General features: G+C 37.2%; 1 protein-coding gene across 4 annotated transcripts in view; it reads left to right on the top strand.

The window, feature by feature from the left end:
• ubr3 (ubiquitin protein ligase E3 component n-recognin 3) overlaps positions 1 to 22,294 on the top strand; it is a 102,650-nt gene extending 80,356 nt beyond the window's left edge. For all 4 annotated transcript variants that reach the window (XM_052148450.1, XM_052148452.1, XM_052148451.1 and 1 more), the window contains 9 exons: positions 1,755 to 1,860; positions 6,482 to 6,582; positions 11,176 to 11,300; positions 12,365 to 12,472; positions 12,918 to 13,043; positions 14,324 to 14,500; positions 15,273 to 15,482; positions 15,867 to 16,006; positions 18,942 to 22,294. In XM_052148450.1, coding sequence (XP_052004410.1) covers positions 1,755 to 1,860; positions 6,482 to 6,582; positions 11,176 to 11,300; positions 12,365 to 12,472; positions 12,918 to 13,043; positions 14,324 to 14,500; positions 15,273 to 15,482; positions 15,867 to 16,006; positions 18,942 to 19,059 — 1,211 coding nt within the window. In that variant the 3' untranslated portion in view covers positions 19,060 to 22,294. The remainder of the gene's footprint in view (positions 1 to 1,754; positions 1,861 to 6,481; positions 6,583 to 11,175; positions 11,301 to 12,364; positions 12,473 to 12,917; positions 13,044 to 14,323; positions 14,501 to 15,272; positions 15,483 to 15,866; positions 16,007 to 18,941) is intronic.
• The last annotated feature ends 596 nt before the right edge of the window (positions 22,295 to 22,890 follow it).

Raw genomic sequence — 22,890 nt, forward strand, 5'->3', positions numbered from 1 at the left:
TGCCGAGTTTTGGTTGAATTCAGTAAGTTGTGTCTGAGTCCTTTTGAATAAGTCAGTTCACCTGATAGTCATCATGGTAACTCCATTGTGCAGCTATTTTCTATATAGGCCGCCTTTATCCCTTGCACGCCCCATCAGGCTGATTGGGGACCGGGCGTGCGTTGTTCCAGCCCGGCCCCGCACCACCCTCCTCTGCTCTACACCCTCCTCCTCCCCAGCAGCACCTGTCTAAATCTGATTCGAGGGATTTGTTTGTATGTCAAGTTGTGCAGCAGTTATAATATTAAACATAACATGGTCTTGCATTTTTAAATCAGTTTTGTGTCAAATATATTTACTTTTAACAGTTTAATCAAATAAGTCAAAAAAAGAGATGTTAATTTTGGTTACTACCGGTTTCAATAGTCACACTGAAATTGGGTGATTGTGATGTAGTTTATTGCACACTTCAGCTAATATAGTAGGCCAAACAGTATACACATTCCATTCTGATGAAGTAATAAGAGAAGTATTGTAGTATACTATTCTGAACATAGACTCTGTTAAACCTTTTGGTTTATATAGAGCGTAAAACTGTTGTCTGGCCTTTTGATAAGAGTTAAATAAATCAGTTTTCTCCCCAGAAGCTGTTGTGTCGTTCTTCTCAGAGTGATTGATCTGTCTAGCCTGGTCTCATGAAATTTACAAGAGCATGACAATTTTTGCAATTCAAAATGTACGTGCTGTATAACACAATTGGCTGCAGGTTTCCAGTGAAATATCCAGCTGGGGGCGCCAAAAGCAAGTAAAATTATGTCGTAATCAGAAAAGGTTTAAAGGTGAATTTTAGATGTTTTTTTAAAACGTACCTCCCTAACCCAAAACTTTTGCCACCAATAGTGTTTTAAAATATAAATGAGACGTTTAAAAAAAAAAAAAAAGACATCCTTACCTAATCAGTGCCTAAATCTAACCATAAGTGTTTTATAATGCAGAAGCAAAATGATAAATCACATTTTCTGAAGCAACACACATAATTTCTTTCCGATTCTATGACTATATAATGCAATGTGACCGCTTGAGTTTATGGCTGGTCTTAAACTGTGGTCCTCTGACTTCAAGTCCAACGCTCTATCAGGTGAGCTACCACACAAGCTAACCATGCTGGAATAAGTGTATATATGTAGGTGGGTCTGTAATACAAGCATTAAAATGTATCATTTTTCAAAAATGTTAAAGTGTGTGGATATCATAAAATAGCAGGTTCTGAGTAATAGAGCGATAAATAAGTATTTATAAAGTCATAATCAGCCATTAAAGTCATGATTTGAGTAAAAGTGAATAAAACAAGTTGTTGTAGTGCCTCTAGCGTTCATTTCACCTGGAAACTGCAGGGAATTGTACCTGGAGACACTAATAACAAGTTTTGCAAAATTGTATGTATAGTCACATTTTCACTATGAGACCAGGTTGGATCTGTCTGCAGTTAAAGCTGCAGGTTCCTCACACATTTCATTAGCTGTGAAGCCCCTGCAGGTCTGTTCATGTCCAAGCAGGCAGGTGGCAGTAATGACCCATGGCTGCTGATTTTGAGTCTGTGTGTATGTGTGGATTGATCGGCGTGTAAGGGACAGGTTTTTATTAAATGACTCTGTACACATATGTCAAATATCTGTCACTCATACTCCATTTCCTCCTACATGCCTGGAGGCGTTAAGTAAACTCCATTCATTATGTTACACACAATAACACGGCTGAATGTGTGTGTGTTGCAGATCAGCTGTTTCATGTGCTGGCCATGCACATGAGACTGTACAGCATAGATTCAGCATACAACCCCTGGACCAGACTCACGCAGAGCACGCACAGCAGAGAGACTGAGTGAGTATGCACACAACAGAGTTTCCTGCCACACTTTTCAGCACCTGTGCTGTGCTACTGCAAAAGAAATGACATTTTACCCAAGTGTGATCTTGCTCTCTGAATTGATTGGGATGCGATTGGGTACTGCAATTCTGTGCATACTGTGTATCAAATCTACAGTGCATCCAGAAAGTTTCACAGCACTTCACTTATTACAGCCTTATTCCAAAATGGATTAAATTCATTATTTTCCTCAAAATTCTACAAACATTACCCCATAATGACAACGTGAAAGAAGTTTGTTTAAAATCTTTGCAAATTAATTAAAATTAAAAAACGACAAAAATCACATGTACATGAGTATTCAATACTCAATACTTTGTTGAAGCACCTTTGGAACCAATTACAGCCTCAAGACTTTTTGTGTATGTTCCTACAAGCTTTGCACACCTATTTTTGGGCAGTTTCTCCCATTCTTCTTTGCAGGAACTTGCAAAGACAGAGCTTTCACCTGTATGTCTCTCAGGATTGTTAGCCGGGCTGGATTGAGGCTCCAAGGGGAGGCAGGCATGGTTATAAATACTGTGTAACAAATGTACAGTGCATCCAGAAAGTATTCTCGGGGGAGAAGGGCCTTAGTCAGGGAGGTGACCAAGAACCCGATGGTCACTCTGACAGAGCTCCAGAACCTTTCAGAAGAACAACCATCTCTGCAGCACTCCACCAATCAGGCCTGTATGGTAGAGTGGCCAGACGGAAGCCACTCCTCAGTAAAAGGCACATGACAGCCTGCCTGGAGTTTACCAAAAGGCACCCGAAGGACTCTCAGACCATGAGAAACAAAATTATCTGGTCTGATGTAACAATGATTGAACTCTTTGGCCTGAATGGCAAGCGTCATGTCTGGAGGAAACCTCATCACCTGGCGAATACCATCCCTGCAGTGAAGCATGGTGGTGGCAGCATCATGCTGTGGGGATGTTTTTCAGCAGCAGGAACTGGGAGACTAGTCAGGATCGAGGGAAAGATGAATGAAGCAATGTACAGAGACATCCTTGATGAAAACCTGCTCCAGAGCGCTCTGGACCTCAGACTGGGTCAAAGGTTCATCTTCCAACAGGACAGTGACCCCAAGCACACAGCCAAGATAACAAAGGAGTGGCTACGGGACAACTCTGTGAATGTCCTTGAGTGGCCCAGCCAGAGACCAGACTTGAACCCAATTGAACATCTCTGGAGAGATCTGAAAATGGCTGTGCACCGATGCTCCCCATCCAACCTGATGGAGCCTGAGAGGTCCTGCAAAGAAGAATGGGAGAAACTGCACAAAAATAGGTGTGCCAAGCTTGTAGCATCATACTCAAAAAGATGTGGTGAATACTTTCCGGATGCACTGTATAGAGACAACTTTTTGGTTGCATCAGTATATTTGTATACTGATTGCAAGCAAGGATTTTTTTCTTGTTTAATAAATGGAATAATAATAATAATAATAATAATAATAATAATAATAAAAACATTTAAAAAAAAATATATATATATATATTATTATATTTGCTCTCTCTGGCTGTATTGACCTTGCTCTTTTCACCTCTCTGTATGATGGTGTCTCCTCGCTGATTCTAAAGCATTTTCTCTTTTTTTTTTTTTTGAGAGAGAGAGAGAGACTAATGCAAATGGGTTTCCATAGATACCACTAACTGCTGCATGTGGCAAATTATGGTGTGCAGCACTACGTTTCATGAGGGTTGAGGGTTTATAGCTGTTTGGAGGTTACCGCTCTCTGCGGCTCCTCTTTAAAAGGCACTTAACACTCCCACACTGGTTAAATTGCCTCATTTCTCCTGTGTTAGGGTGGTAAAGACAGAGCTTTCACCTGTATGTCTCTCAGGAGTGTTAGCCGGTCTGGATTGAGACTCCGAGGGGAGGCAGGCATGGTTATAAATACCTTGTTAGAGGCTTTTGAAGGAAAGCTCTGTCATTAGAAGCCTCAGGCGGAGTTATTTATACAGCCATTAGAATAAAACCACTGTTGTCCCTGTGCATGCCTCCCTGACATCATTTTTCAAAGAAAGAAAAAAATTTATAAAATGTTTATTATATGAAAGCGTCCACATACAGTGGCCCCTAGAAGTATTTGGGTAAAAAAAATGAATGTCATTGCATTAGATAAAATGTAAAATCAAGTGGCCTCATTAAATAAATGAAGCTAGAGTGTTTTTTTCAGTGACCTTAAATCAAAATGGTGTCAAAGTGATTTTTAGTGCATGTATGTAGTCTGTTCCCCTTAAGTACATCTGTCTGTTCCTAGCAGAGTGACCACAGGTGCAGTTAATTAATTGACAATTAAGGTTGTCTCAGATGATAAAAAAATATCGATTTTCTATATATATATATATATATATATATATATATATATATATATAGTTTAAAACGCATCAGTTTGTAGAAATGTGAAATACAAAATGTGATTTATTTTATTTTTTTTGTAATTTTATTTTAATGTTTGATAGCATTTTGTACAAAAAAAAAAAAAAAAAAACTTTAATGTTTTCAAAAATGTCAAATGGTGAAACCATCAAGTAAAAAGTATTAAAATACTTTCCTTGCACCTTGAATACACAAGACTTTACTCAACTTAAAAGTGCACATTTTCCTCACGTCATCTTGGACTTACAGTGACACCTAATGGCTGGGATGCAGCATCATTCAAAATCAATAGTTTTTAGTTACAGATGCCACTGTAGAAATTCACATTTATTCACAATCAGAAAGGATTCATTTAATCCAAGAGTGAAAGTGTCCAATGACAAGACTGTTACTGAGATTAAGTGAGTAGTATTCGTCTTGGTCATGTGATTCTAAAATGGCAGCTCCCATGAGGGCGCCCCCGCCCCTTGTAGAATAAAACCACTTTTATAAGGTTACTGATATCACTAGAGTCCTCATCTCATGTGAGTGACCATGATTTTCTACATATGTTTCAAAATTATCATTAATTTCTTTAGGAGTAAAACTTTTTTAATGGGGAAAAAATTACTGAGTGCACCTTTAATTATTAATGATAATAAAAATAAAAAAAAATCAAGAATATCAAGAGGCTTTCTCCAGAGGTTACTCAGTGGTTGACCTGAATAAAATGTGCCTTTTCATAAAATTGTCAATATATTTGGTTTTTATTTATTTTATACTTCATACACAGTCATAAGGGTCTAAAGAACTTGTTTTTTGTCTCATGGCAACAGAATGACAGAATGGTTACTATGATTTTATTTAATTTTGCGGGTACCAGTAACTAAGGTGGTGGTAAAGGCCGATATCTGATTAATTGTCTAATAGTTTCAAAATCTATTCATAGAATGTACAAAAAAAAAAAAAAAAAAAAAGAAAAAGTGGACTGATATGGCAGCTGCAAGAGTCCAAATTTAAGAAAATCCCAGATGTAGGTTATTGTGCAACCAAATGAAAAGTGAACACATGCTTATTTCAGGACTCTTATTTTGAAATAAGGTAAACTTGGCTCAGGTACAATGCTCTATATTTAGATATTTACCAAATTAAACTTGTGGAGGAGGAACACAGAGGAATAAAAAAAAAAAAAACAACAAAAAACACTATCAGGGTTGATTTTTTTTTTTTTGTACACATGAACGATGACTCCAAAAAGATGAATTGTAAAACCGTTATATCAGTCTAGTTCTGTTGACTTTGATTTGGTTGATGCAAGTGTTTTTTCAAATATGAATAATATTTCAAAACAAACTTTTTACTGTTTATTTTTCTCATTATTCATAACTACTTAGGATTTTCAGCTTTTAATTTTATTTTTATTTGTTTTTACCGTCTCTGGACGATTACACACCACTTCAAGCCCCCAAATAAAGTAAAAACAAAAAATAAATCAAAATGACTTGGAACTCAGAAATTGGAAACATAGTTAGTATATTTAAAACACAGGTAGTACAGGTGTATTAAAGTAATTGTTTTGTTTTAATTGCATATGCATTGTGTTTTAGAATACCTTGGATCCATTTTATTGTGAAAAAAATAGACCGGTTTATCTTTTCAAACCTATTAAATGTCTTTTTGTGAAATATTTAGCTTAAACTGTGCTTGTGCTATCTGTCTTTTAAAATAAATGCCACTTGCTTTGATATTTTGTTATTTAATTCAGTGACATTTAAACATTTTTAACTGTGGCTTAAATGTCAAAATACTTAGTTGGGGCCACAGTACACGACGCTTGCACTGAATTTAATGTATTTAAAGAGCACTGTGCATCAGTTCAGAGTTCTGCACTATGTGTGCTGTACACAATGTTCACTTCAGATTGACACACTTAAATCAGAGACATTTTCAGCGTAAATGTAACCTACCCACCTATAGTACATTAACAATAAACCACTGTTAGAAAGATGTGAAGGGCACAAATCTTCAACCAACAGTGATTAGTCTCATTATTTCTGAATGATTTCAGTTGAGGAAGAAGGAATGTGAAAGTCCTTTATCGTGTCCATCACAGAAGCATATATCTGCATTTGTGTTTTTCTGCTGTTTAAAGAGATCATCCACATGTAGCAAAGTGTGGGTTTTACAGCATATAGAGTATATTTCTGTAACCGTGTGTGTGTGTGTGTAGGTACTGTGATGAAGAGCATCCTGAGGTGCCCATGCTCTTCAGAGACGTTCCGTCCCTCCTCATCATCTTCATCCTCACCATGCCTCAGCCATTACGTAAAGGTAAGACACACTGAACATATTGTATACAAGATATTATATACATCTGTTAGTTCTGGCTACTAGTTTTAATTAGTGGTAAATTAATTCGGCCATAATTTATCACAGCCATGATGATATTTAGTACAACAGCACACTTCACTGGCATCACGATTCGATTTCGATGATTCAAAGGGTAACGATTTGATTATAAAATGATTCTCAAAGCATCACGATGCACAGGTGATAGTAAAGCGGTTTAAATAGTAGTTAAGTTGTTGCTTCAGAAATGTATCAAGCGTCTCATATGCACTGTTCTATCTGTTTGCTATGTGAGCAGAAGATCGCACGACCCTGTCGCAAAAGGTACGATGGATTTCAAACCTTTATCATCAGGTGTGTGAACTGTCCTGACAAGCGAGTGACCAGCAATGACTGGCTATAAAGTAAAAGCCAATGAAATAGAGAGTGCGCAAGAGTAGAGAAAGGCATGGGGGGGGGGGAATAAATGAAATCAAAACATCACCAACATCTCCCGAACCGCTGCCTCGTCATTATTTTCTTCTGTGTTTTTCCACCGTTGTGTGCAAATCAGTGCAATAACGGGTGCGAGCTTGTCTTTCATGTTTCATGTTTTCACAAATAAACTCTCCCGTTGCTATGTGGGTGGGTTTGTGAAAAGAATTTCGGAATCGTAGTTTAATTCCGGCACAAATGGTCATGTGTTTGATACAGCTGTGCACTTGACTTTAGTGTATGCACTAAACTCACGTCTTTGTTTCCACATCTGTCTTTGGTGCACGCCACTGCTCTGCCGTGATTTAAACTGAACTCAGAATCGATCTGATTCTTTTGAGAATCGATTCATAATTGTTTGAGTATGAATCACGATGCATCACTCTTGCTTATTAAGGTTTTATTAAAGATGGTTAGTGTTAAAAGAAAAAGGACTGAGTTATGGTTAAGTCCAGGGAAACGAATGTGAAGCTTATTGCAGGATCTGTAAAAAGGTCTTCAAAATAACATTGATGAGGGTGATTGCTGTAAGATCACACATGCAGTTGGCCAGCCACAAATCCACTGCCAAATATAAGGAAGGGTCTCGTTCTATGGCACATTTCTGTGCTAGGCTAATCAACGCGATTAGCCCAAGTAATGTTACTTGTGGTACAACGGCAGCCATCATCTCCAGCTCCACTGAAAACTCCAGTCACATTAAAGCAGCATTCAGCTCAACTGCTTCATTGCTGGTAATACGAGTGTTTTTTTGTTTTTTCTACATCAGTCCTCAGCACATAAACCTCTTGATGGATTGCTCTCAAAATGAGACTGCATCCTCAGTCTCAAAACATAATTCAGTGTGTACTACAGTTTGCTAGGTTGCAGGGCAGAAGTATTGAGACGCTTGAGTTTAATTAATATCAATTATTTCCATAGTCTGCATAGAAATACACACAATTAGCAGTATCTTCTACTCTCGCATTAGCTACTTATATGCATGAGCACAATGCATTTTGTAGCCAAGTCATATCCTGAATTTTACTTCCCGATTCGAACATTCCCGAAATTATCGCAATGATTTTGCTGGCAATATAAAATTCAGCTAAATCATGAATGTAGTGATGAATTGCAGCAATTAAAAATATAAAGTATTGCAATAATCCAACCAAGTCTAAATATGTAGATGGATGACTATTTCAGAGCCCTTCTGTGACTGAAAAGCTTTTACCATTGAAATTGACTGAAGTTGGAAAAAGCTTCCCTTAGCAACAGCACTATCCTGCCTGATGAAGGCCAAATAGGAGTCCAAAATGACACATAGATTTTTGACGGTATCATGTATGTTAGCAGCAAGGGGACCTAACAGATTTCCAACAGCAATAGCTGAGGCAGGAAAACCAAAACAATTACCTCTGACTTGTTTTCTTTAAGCTGAAGTAAATGTATTGCATCCAAGATTAAATATCAGGAGAAAAAAAAACTAATAAAAAAGATTTTCTAAGGAAGTGGCAGATAAAATTGTGTCCTCAGCATAACAATGGTACGAAAGTATGTAATGGTACGATTGTACTTTTGTAAAATAGAATCCAATGGGAACACATAGAGGTATATGGAGAACAAAAGAGGACCCACAATGGAACCCTGTGAGACAACATAAGTAATGGATGCTGGCAATAAGGAATTGTCATCCAGATGTGCTGGTATTTGGTAATGTGGTATATAGCAATAATTAACATGCACGTTTAGAGTTAAAGACTGAACCTTTTTTTATATATAAATAATACAAAATATACAATTTCATGGCCAGAATTATTTATGGATATTGTTTTATAATATTTATGGGGAAATGTTTATCTTTAAAAATATATATACATTTCAACCTGTTATTCATGTTTTAAATGTATTCTACACTAATATTATTTTATAAATATTTGTAATTAGCTAAGTACTTATTATTAATTATATTAATTGAAAGTTATTAACTGAAAACTGTAAATCTTTGTGTTGAAAGCGAATCGATTCGATTCACAATTCATAGGTTTTTGATTTGATTCAAAACTATTTTTTGCAAATTCACAACAATTTGATTCGATACACAATGCAATTACATTCAAGTAATGATTCAGTTATGTATTTTTTTATTAGACATTTATAGGAAATACTTCCTCTAATGTGTCTAAGGTGAGAAAAAGAAAGAAATTCTACTTAAGATAATTTATTGCACCAAAAGCACTTGAAAGAAAACACATTAAATAAATGTATATACAGGCTTCTCGGAATACAACAGATTGCAATGTGCCAACAAAATTGCCAGGCATCATTACGAAAGTATTCCATGATTTTTATGTATTTATTTTATTTGCCTGACTTTTCTAGGCCTGGAAAAACAGTTTTAAGTTTTCCTGGATATTTCCAGGTTTTCCATACTATGGGAACCTTGAATCAGTAAAACAGTTCAAATACTGCAGCATTAAAGTGACATCATCTGACTACTTTCAGTTTCCTCAAGGCCTCATATACAAAATAAGGAAAAGAGAAAAGCAGTATCGACTAGATGATTTCAACTTAAATGTTTTCTCCAAACCAAGTCCCCAACAATTTATCTTATAGAAAATAATGACTAAGTTTCCCCGCAATCGAAGCATTTTATTTCAGTATTGGCCACACAGTGAGTTGGCAGCTGTACACTGCTTTGAGTGCATTCACTCGGGACAAGAGTGCGAGCTGTTAATTGCTCAAGTGGTAGTCAGTTGTCGTCCTGAGGAGAGACCAGACACGAGGTGCAAGAAAGCTATTGAGAAAAAGTTTCAGTAAGGGTTACAGACAGAATCAAGTGTTGCCGTGATCCCATGAAAAGTGACAGAATAGTGCAGTGCGCATCACACTCTGCCATACACAAGTCTTTGGATGGACAGTGACTGTCATTGGCTGATCATTGATTGGCTCTCTAATAAACATGATGTCTGCTGGCATTGTAAGCACAGGATCAATTGGATCCCATCACACTGAAGACACCTGACAATAAAATTCATATTAAAGCACGAGCCGTGTGTGTACGCGTGTGTGTGAGGTGTCATTGTCTCTGGTGAGGAATGTTAATGGACTGCGTGTGTGTGTGTGTGTGTGTGTGTGTGTGTGTGTGTGTGTGTGTGTGTGTGTGTGTGTGTGTGTGTGTGTGTGTGTTGTTCTCATCACACAACCAGTCCTGCCACACACACAGGGCTAATTACCCTCCCTCAGAAAATCAGATGTCCTATTTCACACACAGTCACATGATTGATTTTTGGGTCCATGATTCTCTTAAAAGCTTGAGGGTCTATAGGGTTGTTCGAGTGGCTGTCTGTGAGTAGTTGTCCTTGTGTTGGTTGGGAATTCAGTTATATAGCAGATGCTTTTATCCACTAGTGACGAACAGCACACATTGTGTCTTTTATGAAGCACTTACAATGCCAGATGACCCAAGCCCTATTAACACTACAGCTCTTAGAGTGAGGTTAGTGCAGTGTTAACATTGCAGTGTGGGTAAAAATATTAGAATCCTAAATGGGCTGCATTGTATCTCTTTCTATTGAAGATAATTTGATCTCTATATTTATTAATTTGGTTGTTATTAAAAGGTTGTTATCCACTTTTCAAAAAATGTATGCAAAATTGAATTTGTATCATTTTAATAGATATGAAACAATATTACAATGCATATTATATATTTATCTGTCTACACGCTCTCATATTCACAAGTTGTGAAAAGACCCAAACAGAATCTGCATGTGCAGTGCTGCAGACTTTAATTAGCCCTCATTCCCAAAATTCTACTCGCCTCCTTTCTCTTCTATGTTCATTTTTTGTGTAATTTGATTATGTGATTGAGTGCAAAATGTTGAATTTAGGAGTAGAAAATTCCATATGTTTTCTCTATATGGGAATGAATTATTAACGAATACTCAAACCTTTAAAGACAGACCTACTGTGAGCTCCTAGTTTATTAATCGATGGTACATTCTTCTGTTGAAGTAATCCGTCAATGTATCAAGTTAATACACTTCCCAGCCCATCTTGTATTTAGAAATGTGTTCATTGATGATCTGTTCATGCTATGTGTGTGCTTTTTGTTTGCAGAGCACTTCACGTGTGTAGTGAAGGTGTTGTACAGTCTGCAGTACACACAGGCTCTGGCCGCTCTGTCCATCAGAATCAGCCGAGAGGAGAGACAAGCTTGGTGCAACATTGGAGCTGCCAAAAAGGTACAGCAAATCACAAGTTAAATCAACCTGTACTCTGGTTCGCACTTGTTCTGGAAGACATCATCAGTTGCACAAAAGCACACATGCACCATGAGTGTCAGGGGAACATAAGCAGCGCTGCATATACATTGCTCAAAAAAAGACAGTTTGTGAGCATCAGATGTAGTCACCATCTCTTAGACATGCACAACTGCTCAATTACGACATACAGTGGCTCTGAAGTTGGTACTTGGATTTGGATCGCAGCAAACGTGCCCACTTGGGGATAAAGACACCATAGGTGTGTGTATGTCTGTTAACTTCTTATTTGTAGGCTACTAATTAGATAAGTTTAGAGGCGGAACAATCAGATTTTTTTAATGATTGATCGGTGCCGTCGTGTAATTATTACTGTGAGCATTCAGAGCCTTAAGCATGAGCTCATTTTATTAAGAGCTATATGGTAAATGACTGACTTAAATGGCTATCAGATAAAATGTTATTGCCCCACAATCCAGTTTAAGGAACTAATCACAATAAACTTCACATTACCCATAGTGAGGAGTTACTACGCTACGTCTTTCAGATTAATCTCTCTGATGGTGATATGCACCACTTGTGAATGCAGAATATAAGTCGTTGTAACTGAGGTTTTCATCAGCACAGAAGAGTGTCGCATTAGCAGTGGCTCTGCAATCTATTAAATGTCTACTTTTGGTGTCGAGTGGCTTTGTGAGAAATAAATGGACGGATGTGAAGAGCCACCAGGGTCCTTTAATTCAACGTTATAGAGCCTCGCTTCACCTCTACGTCTTACACTCCCTTCACAACACACACATAGTATTAATATGCTATACTGGCATGATAATTAATTGTACATTCCCATTGCCAACGCATTTCCAGATTAGCTGCGTTCAAGAAAAATATTGTAAAACAACATTCTTATTTTATGTAAACCAAAAGACAAAAGTAATCGAATAAACCGATGATGACCTAATAATGCTGTCTAGGAGGATTGCTCACTGGGTTTAGAAATAGGTCTGAATTAAATGCACTTTTGATTTGTGCTGTTGTTTCATACACAGAACATGCCAAACTCAGACAAATCATGGGAGTCGTTGCTGGGTCATGTGATCTCTGAACTGACGAAGGCCAAAAATGTTTATGACACCAGCTCTGAGGAAACGTCTGTGGTGAGTCAATTACAGCATTATAACCTCGCAGATGAAACACAACACTACAGAACGCTCCATAGCACTATTAAACAGCAGTCATTATTGTTTTAGCGATTATGATTTCATTTAAATGCATTGCAGTAATAAGGTGACATACTAATGCTAATAATAGGGACTGCCATTATAACTTGGCAATATTGCATCATTTTACAGAGCAACTTAAAAAACATTAATTGATCATGAAAGTCATTGTCAACAGTAGTTTGTGGTAATGAGAAAACATGTCATTGAAAACGGCAGGTACAGATACAACTCCAATAGTATTAGTGAAGAGAAGTGTGGAGACGAGTATCCAAGTATTTTTAATTGAACTTCTTTTACTAATGCAGCATTATTATTATTATTATTATATATCATCAGGGATTCAACTGTAAATAATCCCGTCTACTCTGTTTCTCTCTAGCTGAATTCCAGTGTGTGGTCTCCTCAGTCTGTTGAGTTCACCCTACAGCAGTTCTGTCTGCCCTTTCTGAGACTGTCCTGTTTGCTGCAACACCACCTGTATGGGGACAGCTTACCCGGCTGCCCGGTACACACACACACACACACACACACATCCACACACACATTCTGTCCATGCCTCTGTTTACACCTGATATTCACATCCATCTCAAGTGGTCAGCCGAAACACATCACCCTTTATACCTGGTAGTAAAATGCTTCTCAAATGGTGTTTTGACCCCTTGTGTTTGCATTTCATGAGGAGGGTCTCTGATTTCATGACAACGTATATAACTAAGGCAGTGTGTTACTGCAAGTGTTGCTTCCAAATACACTTCCAAATTTGTATCTCACCGCTAATGTGTCATTTCATGTAGAATGCTCTTTATTATGTGAATGCTTATTATGTGAAAACAATGGACGTGTAGACGGACCTTTATTGTTATTCGTAGAGCTGCCATTAATGTAGTGCGATTAACTATGCGATTTATGATGCTTTCAAAATATTAACACAATCATGCCCTCTGACCCATATGTATATTCTGTCATAAAAATCCATATTTTCCTACCATCGGAGCAGTTCAAGAACGGTTGAACATGTTTTTACAAGCTGCTTTAGCTGGGGGCAGTCAGCACGCCAACAGACCTCAAGCAGGGCAACCACTGAATATATTGTATATATTTTAACTCTTTGAATTATGTATTAATTATATTAAATGATCTTTATTTTGGGGCCTTTCTCAACAAATGCTGAAATTGTAGATTAATTGCGACGAATTTGATTAATTAATCATCATCTCGATAAAATATTTGGTCACACTTTATATTTGGTGTCTTTAACTACCATGTACTAACATTTAAATACATACAATACAATGTATTTACTGTGTAACTACACGTTGTTCTGCAAAATGCTCACAAGATTCACATTTGAGGTACGGTTAGGGGTAGGATTAGGGTTAGGGGGGTCAAGTTAAAAGAACTACAAATGTAATTAAATGCAGGTTCTTTAAATGTAAGTACAATGCAACAATACGTATGTACACAATACATACATTGTATCAAATGCTTAAGTAAATAGTGGTTAAAGAATCCTAATATAAAGTGAGACGAAATATTTAAATTGATTGTCAGCCCTTTTTATTATAATATAAATGCACTAAAAATGCAATGTGGTCACATGCATTTTCAACCTCCTCTAAATATAGTTTGAGCGATCCAGTCACAAAACATTTGAAATCCGGTTCATGCTGACTACTTGTGATCAGATCACCCAGGATGGATGTGGATACCAGGTGTAAACATTTTCTATGAGTTCTCGCTCTCATTCAGCATGGTGCGTACACTCACTGTTCTCTTCTGTCACAGATGGAGGAGGAATTCTCTCTGCTGATTGGCTGTCTGGGTTTGGTTGGTTCGGTTAAGTCCAGCGTGCCCATGAGCAGTGCAGCTTATCTGGAGTGGAACTCCAACGCTTATGATCTGATAGCTCAGTGGTGTTCAGAGGTCATCGCTCTCTTAGATACGCCCACCCAGCAGTCTGCGGTCAGTATTTGTGTCTCTTAGGTTATATTTACAGTATTTAATCATATATCAATATTTTCTTTCATGCATTGCTGACACCATTGATTTTGTACAGATTTTTGTACATTACTTGCGTCAACATGAAATCAAAAGTTACCCTATTTACTTTAACACATGTTCCTGTTTTTACTATGCATGATTCATCAGTTCATCAAAAAGTTTAACCAATAACAGAAGGTTAGTATTTGGATAACTATTTTATTTTGTGACATGCTGTTTGTGAGCATTCAGACAGCTCACGCTGCTGTGGCTGACGTTTAAAAGAGCATTTAAATATGAGGCGCATGCTGTTAGCATAGCGTGTTACCATTAGCATCATAAATGCATAATGTAAACATTACAAATTACACATCTAATGCATATATATATAAATGCATTAGATGTGTAATTTGTAATGTTTACACTATGCATTTATGACGCTAATGCTAACACGCTATGCATGGCCATAAAATGCACCGGTTACCATCTGTTAATGTATTTTATGGACTCGTATGGGAAAGTCTTGGAAAATGTATATGTGCGAACAGTCATACAGATGTTGTTACGTTTGCACCAGCTCGGCAAGTCTGCACTGTGTGTTCATGTTGACTGGTCTCGACTGAGTAAAGAAATTAACTGGGAAAAAAATAGGTTGCTGTCAATATAGGTAGAGTATTGGGTTACACCCATCGATGGCGTGGACCAATGGCGCCTTAACAATGAAGTGTAATGTGATTTTGCTTTCTCTCTGCAGTCTTTGTTAGTTCAGGACCCTCAGTGGACAGCTCCTCGACTCCTGCAGCTCCCAGACAATTACAACACCATCTTCCAGTACTACCACAGGAAATCCTGCTCAAGCTGTGGAAAGACCCCCAAAGACCCTGCGCTGTGTCTGGTGTGTGGAGCGTTTGTCTGTCTCAAGGGTCACTGCTGTAAGCAGCAGGGCGTCTGTGAGTGTGTACTGGTGAGTTTGCTGCTTACAAATCCAGCTCTAGTCTAAATGACCAAACCTGAAACACGTTAATATACATACATTGTGCTAAATCATTTTTACGTGGCTTGTTGTACATATGACGTCAGTGTCCTGGTGAAATGAACACTAGAGGCGCTAAAACATCAATGACATTTATTCACTTTCACACAAATCGCATTTGCTTTTAATGACACTACCAGTTATGTTTAGGGTAGGCAGGTATGTTTTGGTGATTTCAAACTTGATAGGGAATTATCATTTAACTCGGAACTGCAACTATACATTTGTTGAACCACATAATGTCATTTTTGCAAAAATGGCATCAGGCTGGAGTCACCACTACACTGATGATAACTGTTTCTTTATAATCTGCAGCACTCCCAACACTGTGGAGCGGCGACAGGAATTTTCCTCCTGATAAATGCTTCGGTCATTATTATCATCCGAGGCCATCGCTTCTGTCTGTGGGGGTCTGTGTATCTGGATGCTCATGGAGAGGAGGATAGAGACTTACGGTACACTTACACTCTTCAAACACCTTTTCATGCTCTGATGCTCAGATACTGGCTCTAGATTTTATTCTGAGGATATCACACTCATTAAACTATCATGGAGGCCTTGCTTTGATCCAAATCCCAGTGAGCTGCTTACCGGTACCTAGATGGCTTTTTAAGGCATCATAGGCCCTGTTTACTTCTGGTATTAAGATGTGTTTTGACTAATCACAAACATCAAAGCAAAATACTGGGCTTCAGCTGTGCATACTTCTCATCATGACATCAGACAGTGGTTGATTGACAGGTTAGTAGGTGGTGCTTCACAAAGGTTTCAACGCATTTGAACGGATGAGCGTTTAAACTACACAAACCTAATGTTGTCACAAGCATTTTTTTACACATTCGACCACCTCGGAATGTGATGGAAATGGACAAACCTCAAAATGTTTCGGACCCCATTTACACCTGTCTTTAGCGCTGTCCTGTTTCAAACAGATTGCCAGAGGCACACTCCTGAAATTAAGGCTGTTCCAATCAGTAGGCAGCACAGTTTGCTCCATTTTAAGATTGTTTGACCAGGTTCTAATTCAGCATCGCATGGATGACCAGGCAATCCCAGAATGTATTGCAACAATTTCGTCAATGATGGTGGATCAAAATTCTGATTTTGGAATGATTCACTTCTCAAAAGTATCTATTAAAATTGACTATTGCACATAGTTTGTGTGTGATATGTTTTATTTGAGTAATGGAGTGGTTAGTTTAGAAACATGTTGACATCAAACTCTGTTGGAGTGTTCGTCATGAGAAGCGTGTTAGCAAGGTTGCGTGTAATCAAGAGTTGCACAGTATTTTCAGCACTGTGTCACATTTTTAAGATGCCGTGTCACATAAAAAATAAAGATGACTATAAAATCAGATGAATCTCTTGGTCTGATGAGGATATTTACATACACTGATCACCCGCAACATTAAAACAACCTGCCTAATATTGTTTAGGTCCCACTTATACCGCCAAAACAGCACCAACCCGCATTTCAGAACAGGATTCTGAAATAATATTCTTCTCATCACAATTGTACAGAGCGGTTACCTGAGTTACTGTAGACTTTGTCAGTTCAAACCAGTCTGGCCATTCTCTGTTGACCTCTCTCATCAATAAGGTGTTTCCATCAACAGAACTGCCGCTCACTGGATGTTTATGGTTTTCAGTAAATTATAGTTATGCATGGAAAAACCCAGAAGATCAGCAGTTACAGAGATACTCAAACCAGCCTATCTGGTGGCAGCAGTGCAGTGAATTAATTTGTGCAGTGAATTCAGTCATGCAGATACGGGTCAGGAGCTTCAGTTAATGGCATGATTGTTGGTGCCAGACGGGCTGGTTTGAGTATTTCTGTAACTGCTGATCTCCTGTCATTTTCACACATAGCAGTCTCTAGAATTTACTCTGAATGCTGCCAAAAACATCCAGTGAGTGACAGTTCTGTGGACAAAAATGCTTAGTTGATAAAAGAGGTCAACAGAGAATGGCCAGACTGGTTTGAACTGACAAAGTCTACAGTAACTCCGATAACCGCCCTGTACAATTGTGTTGAGAAGAATATAATTTCAGAATGCTGTTCTGAGATTTTGTTGATTCTGTTTTGGTGGCACGAGGGCGACCTACACAATATTAGGCAGGTGATTTTAATGTTGAGGCTAAACGGTGTAAGTGCGTCTGTATTGAGTGATTCACAATGATGTATAGTAATCAATGCACCTTTAAACACATCCTCTGTTCATTTCAGTTGCATTCTGTGAATGTCCCCGTTTACACCTGCTATTTAGATGCATTTTGGGCGATCGGTTTGTAACAGGACTGTGAGAAAAGACAGGTGTAAACTGGCTCCAAAGCGTTTTGAGATTTGTCCACTTCAACCACATGTGGCAACGCTTGGCTCTTAGTGTATAAATGGTCATCGGTTTAATGCGTTAGAACAGCAGTGAAGCCCCACCTGTCAATCAGTCGCTGAGCTAAAACGAGTTTAAACTTTGCCAATTACTGTACGTGCGTTCTGTCCAATAGGAAGCTTTAAAGCAAATACATCAGTGTTTCTTGCAGAATTCAGCTTTTGCAGTGGGGGGACGCAGGCATCATATGAACATTGAACAACACTGATTCAGTATGTTCATTCAGTCATGGATTCATCCGATTGTGCACTTTTTGATGGGGACCACTTTTGCCTCGAATTTTGACCTCAGTCAACTTAAATTTGTATATATAGTACATTGATATACAATACATCATTGTAATATAATGCTCAATAATATTAATAATAATAATAAAAATAACCGTAACCGTAATAGTTATTATTACCATGTTAGGAAATTACAAAAATATATTACAAATGTATTATAAGGATTAAATAATAACTATTATTATTATTATTAAAGTAATATTTCTCTAATAATTTCTTAACTTGTACGTGGCATTGCTATGCAATCTGGTTATACCCTCAAACCTTTATTTTGGTGAAAAATAGATAACCATAAAAAACATTTTTTTTGACTCGTTCATCCTTTAAAATAAGCAAAAATGGAGGTCACAGTGAGACAATTACAATTAATGTGAAGTCATTTAAAGTTAAAGTCAATGGAGCCAATTTCTGGAGGGTTTAAACAGAAATGTGATACTTTCTTTTTTGCATTTTATTTACCATGCAGTAACACTGACAGTGATTTGAAGTATGATGTCATGGAATCACAGGCCTTTCCTGTCCACTTGTACCAAACCAGATGTAAACAGGGCCTATGTAGACGGTGAGACATCTCACTAGGGTTTGGATCAGAGAAAAACTTTAGTCATTTGTATCTCACTTTTTGTAACTAACTTTTATATTGGCGGTTCAATTCTTTGGTTTAGAAAACGATTGACCATGCCCGATCTAACCTTTCCATTCCTTTTCCACAGCCGAGGAAAGCCTCTGTATTTATGTGAGGAGAGGTACCGTGTTCTGGAGCAGCAGTGGGTCTCACACACCTTTGACCACATCAACAAGCGCTGGGGTCCCCACTACAATGGACTTTAACATTAGTGTCCCAATCCTAGCCTAGATATGGGAGAGGAGACAACAGGAGATGATGTCAGTGCAGCCTATGTTGTGTAATATAAAGAAAACATGCATTGAGTTGGTTCTGTCACAGCCTGGGTTCATGTGAAGTTTAGTGTACAATCAAGCCTATTGACTAACCGCGTGTGTGTGTGTGTGTGTTTTAAAAGTGATTTTCTGTGTGGATTTCAAAGCGGAGAGTTTTGTTTAATCCCAGCAAGCTTACAGTGAAAGTGCAGACTATAGTCCTACACTGAGTGAATCTGTTGATCCTTATGGACTCGTGAGTGGAAAAATGCTCCTGTTCCGTAATGTTTGGAAAACTGACAGTTATTGAGAACCGAGATTTTGAAAAAACTAATCTGACCAACATTAAGCAAATCATGTACAGATATCAGAATTAATATTAAAACCTTGTGCGCTAAAGGTACTAAGACATGCAGACTCTCAACATATCCCCACCACCCCATGACCAGTGCAATGTGTAGTGATGTCATACTATATGAGTTGAAACGCATCTCATAAGATTTATTCTGTAAGCTCAGAGACCTTTATATGCTGATGTGGGTTCGACACCCTTTAAGGAGAATTACTAAAGCAGGGTTTGAGACAAAATGTCAACCGATTAGAGCTAAAGAAAGATTTGTCTCTGGTATAGTTGCAGTCATCCTCAGGAATTTTATTTTATTATTTTTGTTTTGTAGTCTCAGATAAAAGATTTTAATATTTAAAATGTGCTGCTATTCATTGTCTAAAAAAAGTTAATTATACCTTTGTAAAAAATATTTTTTACAAATTGCATTTTTTCTAATGAAGGCTCTGTGTTGTTGGTGGTTGGCTGGTCTGTTGAGTTCATTATAAAAAATAAAAAAATCCCCTGCAACCTTGTTCAGTGTTTCTAAGGACATTCTATCTCAGAATCTTTTTTTTTTGGCATTCCCCTCATTTAAAGGTTATCCTTTTCCAAAAGTTAATCTCACAAAAAAATGTCCAGCTCATATATCACCCACAAAATCAAGAGAAAAAAAGGACAAGAATTTTTTGATTGAAAGATTTTTTATTATTATTTATTTAATAATAATAATAAAAAAAAAGTATTATTATTTTTGTGAAAATTCTGCACATTTCACACCAAATTTTCTTCTTACAGTAATGCGTCCAAACCTTTTACTTTTGAGTTTCCCCATTATTCTCATTATGGGGAAAATAATATTGGAATGTAAATTTTTTTTGGCGCAAAATTTATTGAAACGAAATAACCTTTATCAATAAAACCGTTTTTTTTTTTTTTTTTTTTTTTTACAGGACACAAATGTATTTATTGCGAATACATTTAATGAAATGTGGAGACCATGATACAAAACCATTTGAACAAAAATAAGGTTTCATTTAAAGTGTTTTCGCTCTCCTCCATAGGAAACTGAACATAAATACTTTCCCAGAACCACATGATCCAATTACTAGTTTTGTGCTGTTTAAACTGACCATAATGGAGTTCATTTGAGTTTTTTTTTTTAGCATCACAGTATTGAGAATATTTGGGGCAAAATGTGCTTAAATATGATTAAATATCACATATGCAAAAATAATTTAGTAGTCATAAAATAGGTTGCATTTTTAAATGCTAAATAGAAGTTATTTCTTTTTGATTTTGGGGTGAAAAATGATTTGAGAGTTTTGTGAGATTCACCCAACTATTGCCATCAAAATATCTGGCCTAGCACTTTCCCTCAGTCAGCTGTCACTCAAACGATATTTCCCTTATTCTTATTACATGACAATGTCAAGACTAGTTGGCCCATAGGGGGGGAGTGTTTCATCAATTGACTCCTCATTCACTCTTACGGATGCTCGCGGCTGTTAAATGCAAAGACAGAGCAGGTTTTTTCAGACGTGCATATTTACAAGTAGCCTAAACTCCTTCATTAGGAATTTGCAGAACAAGAAGTCTCTTATTAAAGCTTGTTGAAAGTCAATTTGTGTTAATACAATATTTTGATGCACACATTTCCCAGATATTAAATTGTAATTCCTGTCCTAATCTAACAGGTCCCTTTTAGTTTTCTACAGCTTTGAACCTCTGCCAGATTGTGTGTTTAGATGGATTATAACCTAGACAAAAAAAAAAAAAAAAAGAAAAAAAAAAATCTGTTTTCAAAAACAAAAGTTGTTTGGTCCTCCACATAAATAGACTTTTAGTGAAGGTTAGATTACTCGTTTAATGTATTACAAATGTGGTGTTCCCCAAGGCTCTGTCCCCGGACCTTTATCTATTGTGCTTTTCAAAGCATTGGAGTGGGCATTATTCATATGTTAATATTTTAAAATGCATTAAATTGGATCACATGGAAATATGAATATCACAGCCCAGTCCTGGCATGGGCACGTATGGTGCACTTTCTTTTTATTTTACGCAGCTCTTATATCAGGGGGTGGTTTAGTGAGTATGTCCTGTTTTCATTGTTGCCCACTTCAAAAGTTTTGCATTGATATAATCACCCCAGTTTAATTTATATTGATTTCTACAATGTCTTGATAGTGATTTTCTTTTGGTGGTGTCACATTGAGAGCTCTTGAAAATGCTTTTTTCTCATCCTATTTAACTGTATATTTTTCAAATTAATTGACACATTTAAATGCAGTTTGCAGGACAGTTTCCCATATATTATATGTTTGTCTGTCCTTTTGATTGTAAGCCGCAATTGTAGAGACAAAAATGACCTCCAACTATGTTGAGGGCATCTTTCTTTCTCTCTCTCTGACTTACAAGCACCTCAATAAAACATACACATAATCAGACACTCAAAATCACCAGAACTAGCTTGTTTGGCTTTTATTGATAAGTTTGATTGGAAGATATCACTTATTATAGTTGCAATCACGCCATGCTGGTGGGAGAAGGTTTTTCAGTGCACTTGAAGTTGCTTATTTTCTTTTGTCTTGATTTCTTGCATGCTGCTGTTTTTTTTTCTTTCCCTTAAGCACTCTGCTTTTTCTCCCTCCCCACTGTAAAGACAGTTTTGCTCATTGTGTTGATGGATAATGGACATGTAAGCTGGTGTGTTCTCATGAAGTGAATGTGTGTCAGGCAGGCAGTAATACAGTACATTACTGTAAGGAGCTGATTTAGACTCTTTGATGTCATCTCTGAAAGGGGTGACTTTTAATGACATTTAATGCAAAATGTAACATATGTGAATAAAATATACAGATGCTCTGATGTGCCTTTTGTGTGCTTTGTTTATATACAGTTTTTATATATATACATATACACTAACCGTCCACTTTATTAGGTGCACCTGTACGCTTGCATATTCATGCGATTATCTAATCTGCCAATTGTGTGGCAGCGGTGCAATGCATAAAATCATGCAGATACGGGTCAGGAACTTCAGTTAACCCTCATGTTGTGTTCCGGTCATTTTGACCCAAAAAGGATTTTCTTTTGCTTAAAAATGCTAGTTAATGTTATCCTATTGGACTAAAACTCACTGACTTTGCTCACAAAGGGTAACACAACTTCCCCTCAAAATGTAGATTGGTTTGTTTGTTTTACCTTGTTAAACTTTTGGTGTTCCTGGTCAAAAATGACTTGCCTATAAAAGTTGCTTAAGTCTCTCATTATGCTTTATTATCACCAAATATTGGATTGTATCTTTTTGCCAACTTGCTTTTTTCCAATTAGCACAGGTTTTGTATAATTATTGATCATAGACCTCAATGATCATAGACCTCAATGACCTGAGTGAAGAAAGCATTATTTGTGGATATTTTTGGAAATATTAATTAACTATGAAAACATTCTGTACC

Source organism: Xyrauchen texanus, chromosome 18 (genome assembly GCF_025860055.1).
Source record: "Xyrauchen texanus isolate HMW12.3.18 chromosome 18, RBS_HiC_50CHRs, whole genome shotgun sequence".
NCBI lineage: Eukaryota > Metazoa > Chordata > Actinopteri > Cypriniformes > Catostomidae > Xyrauchen > Xyrauchen texanus.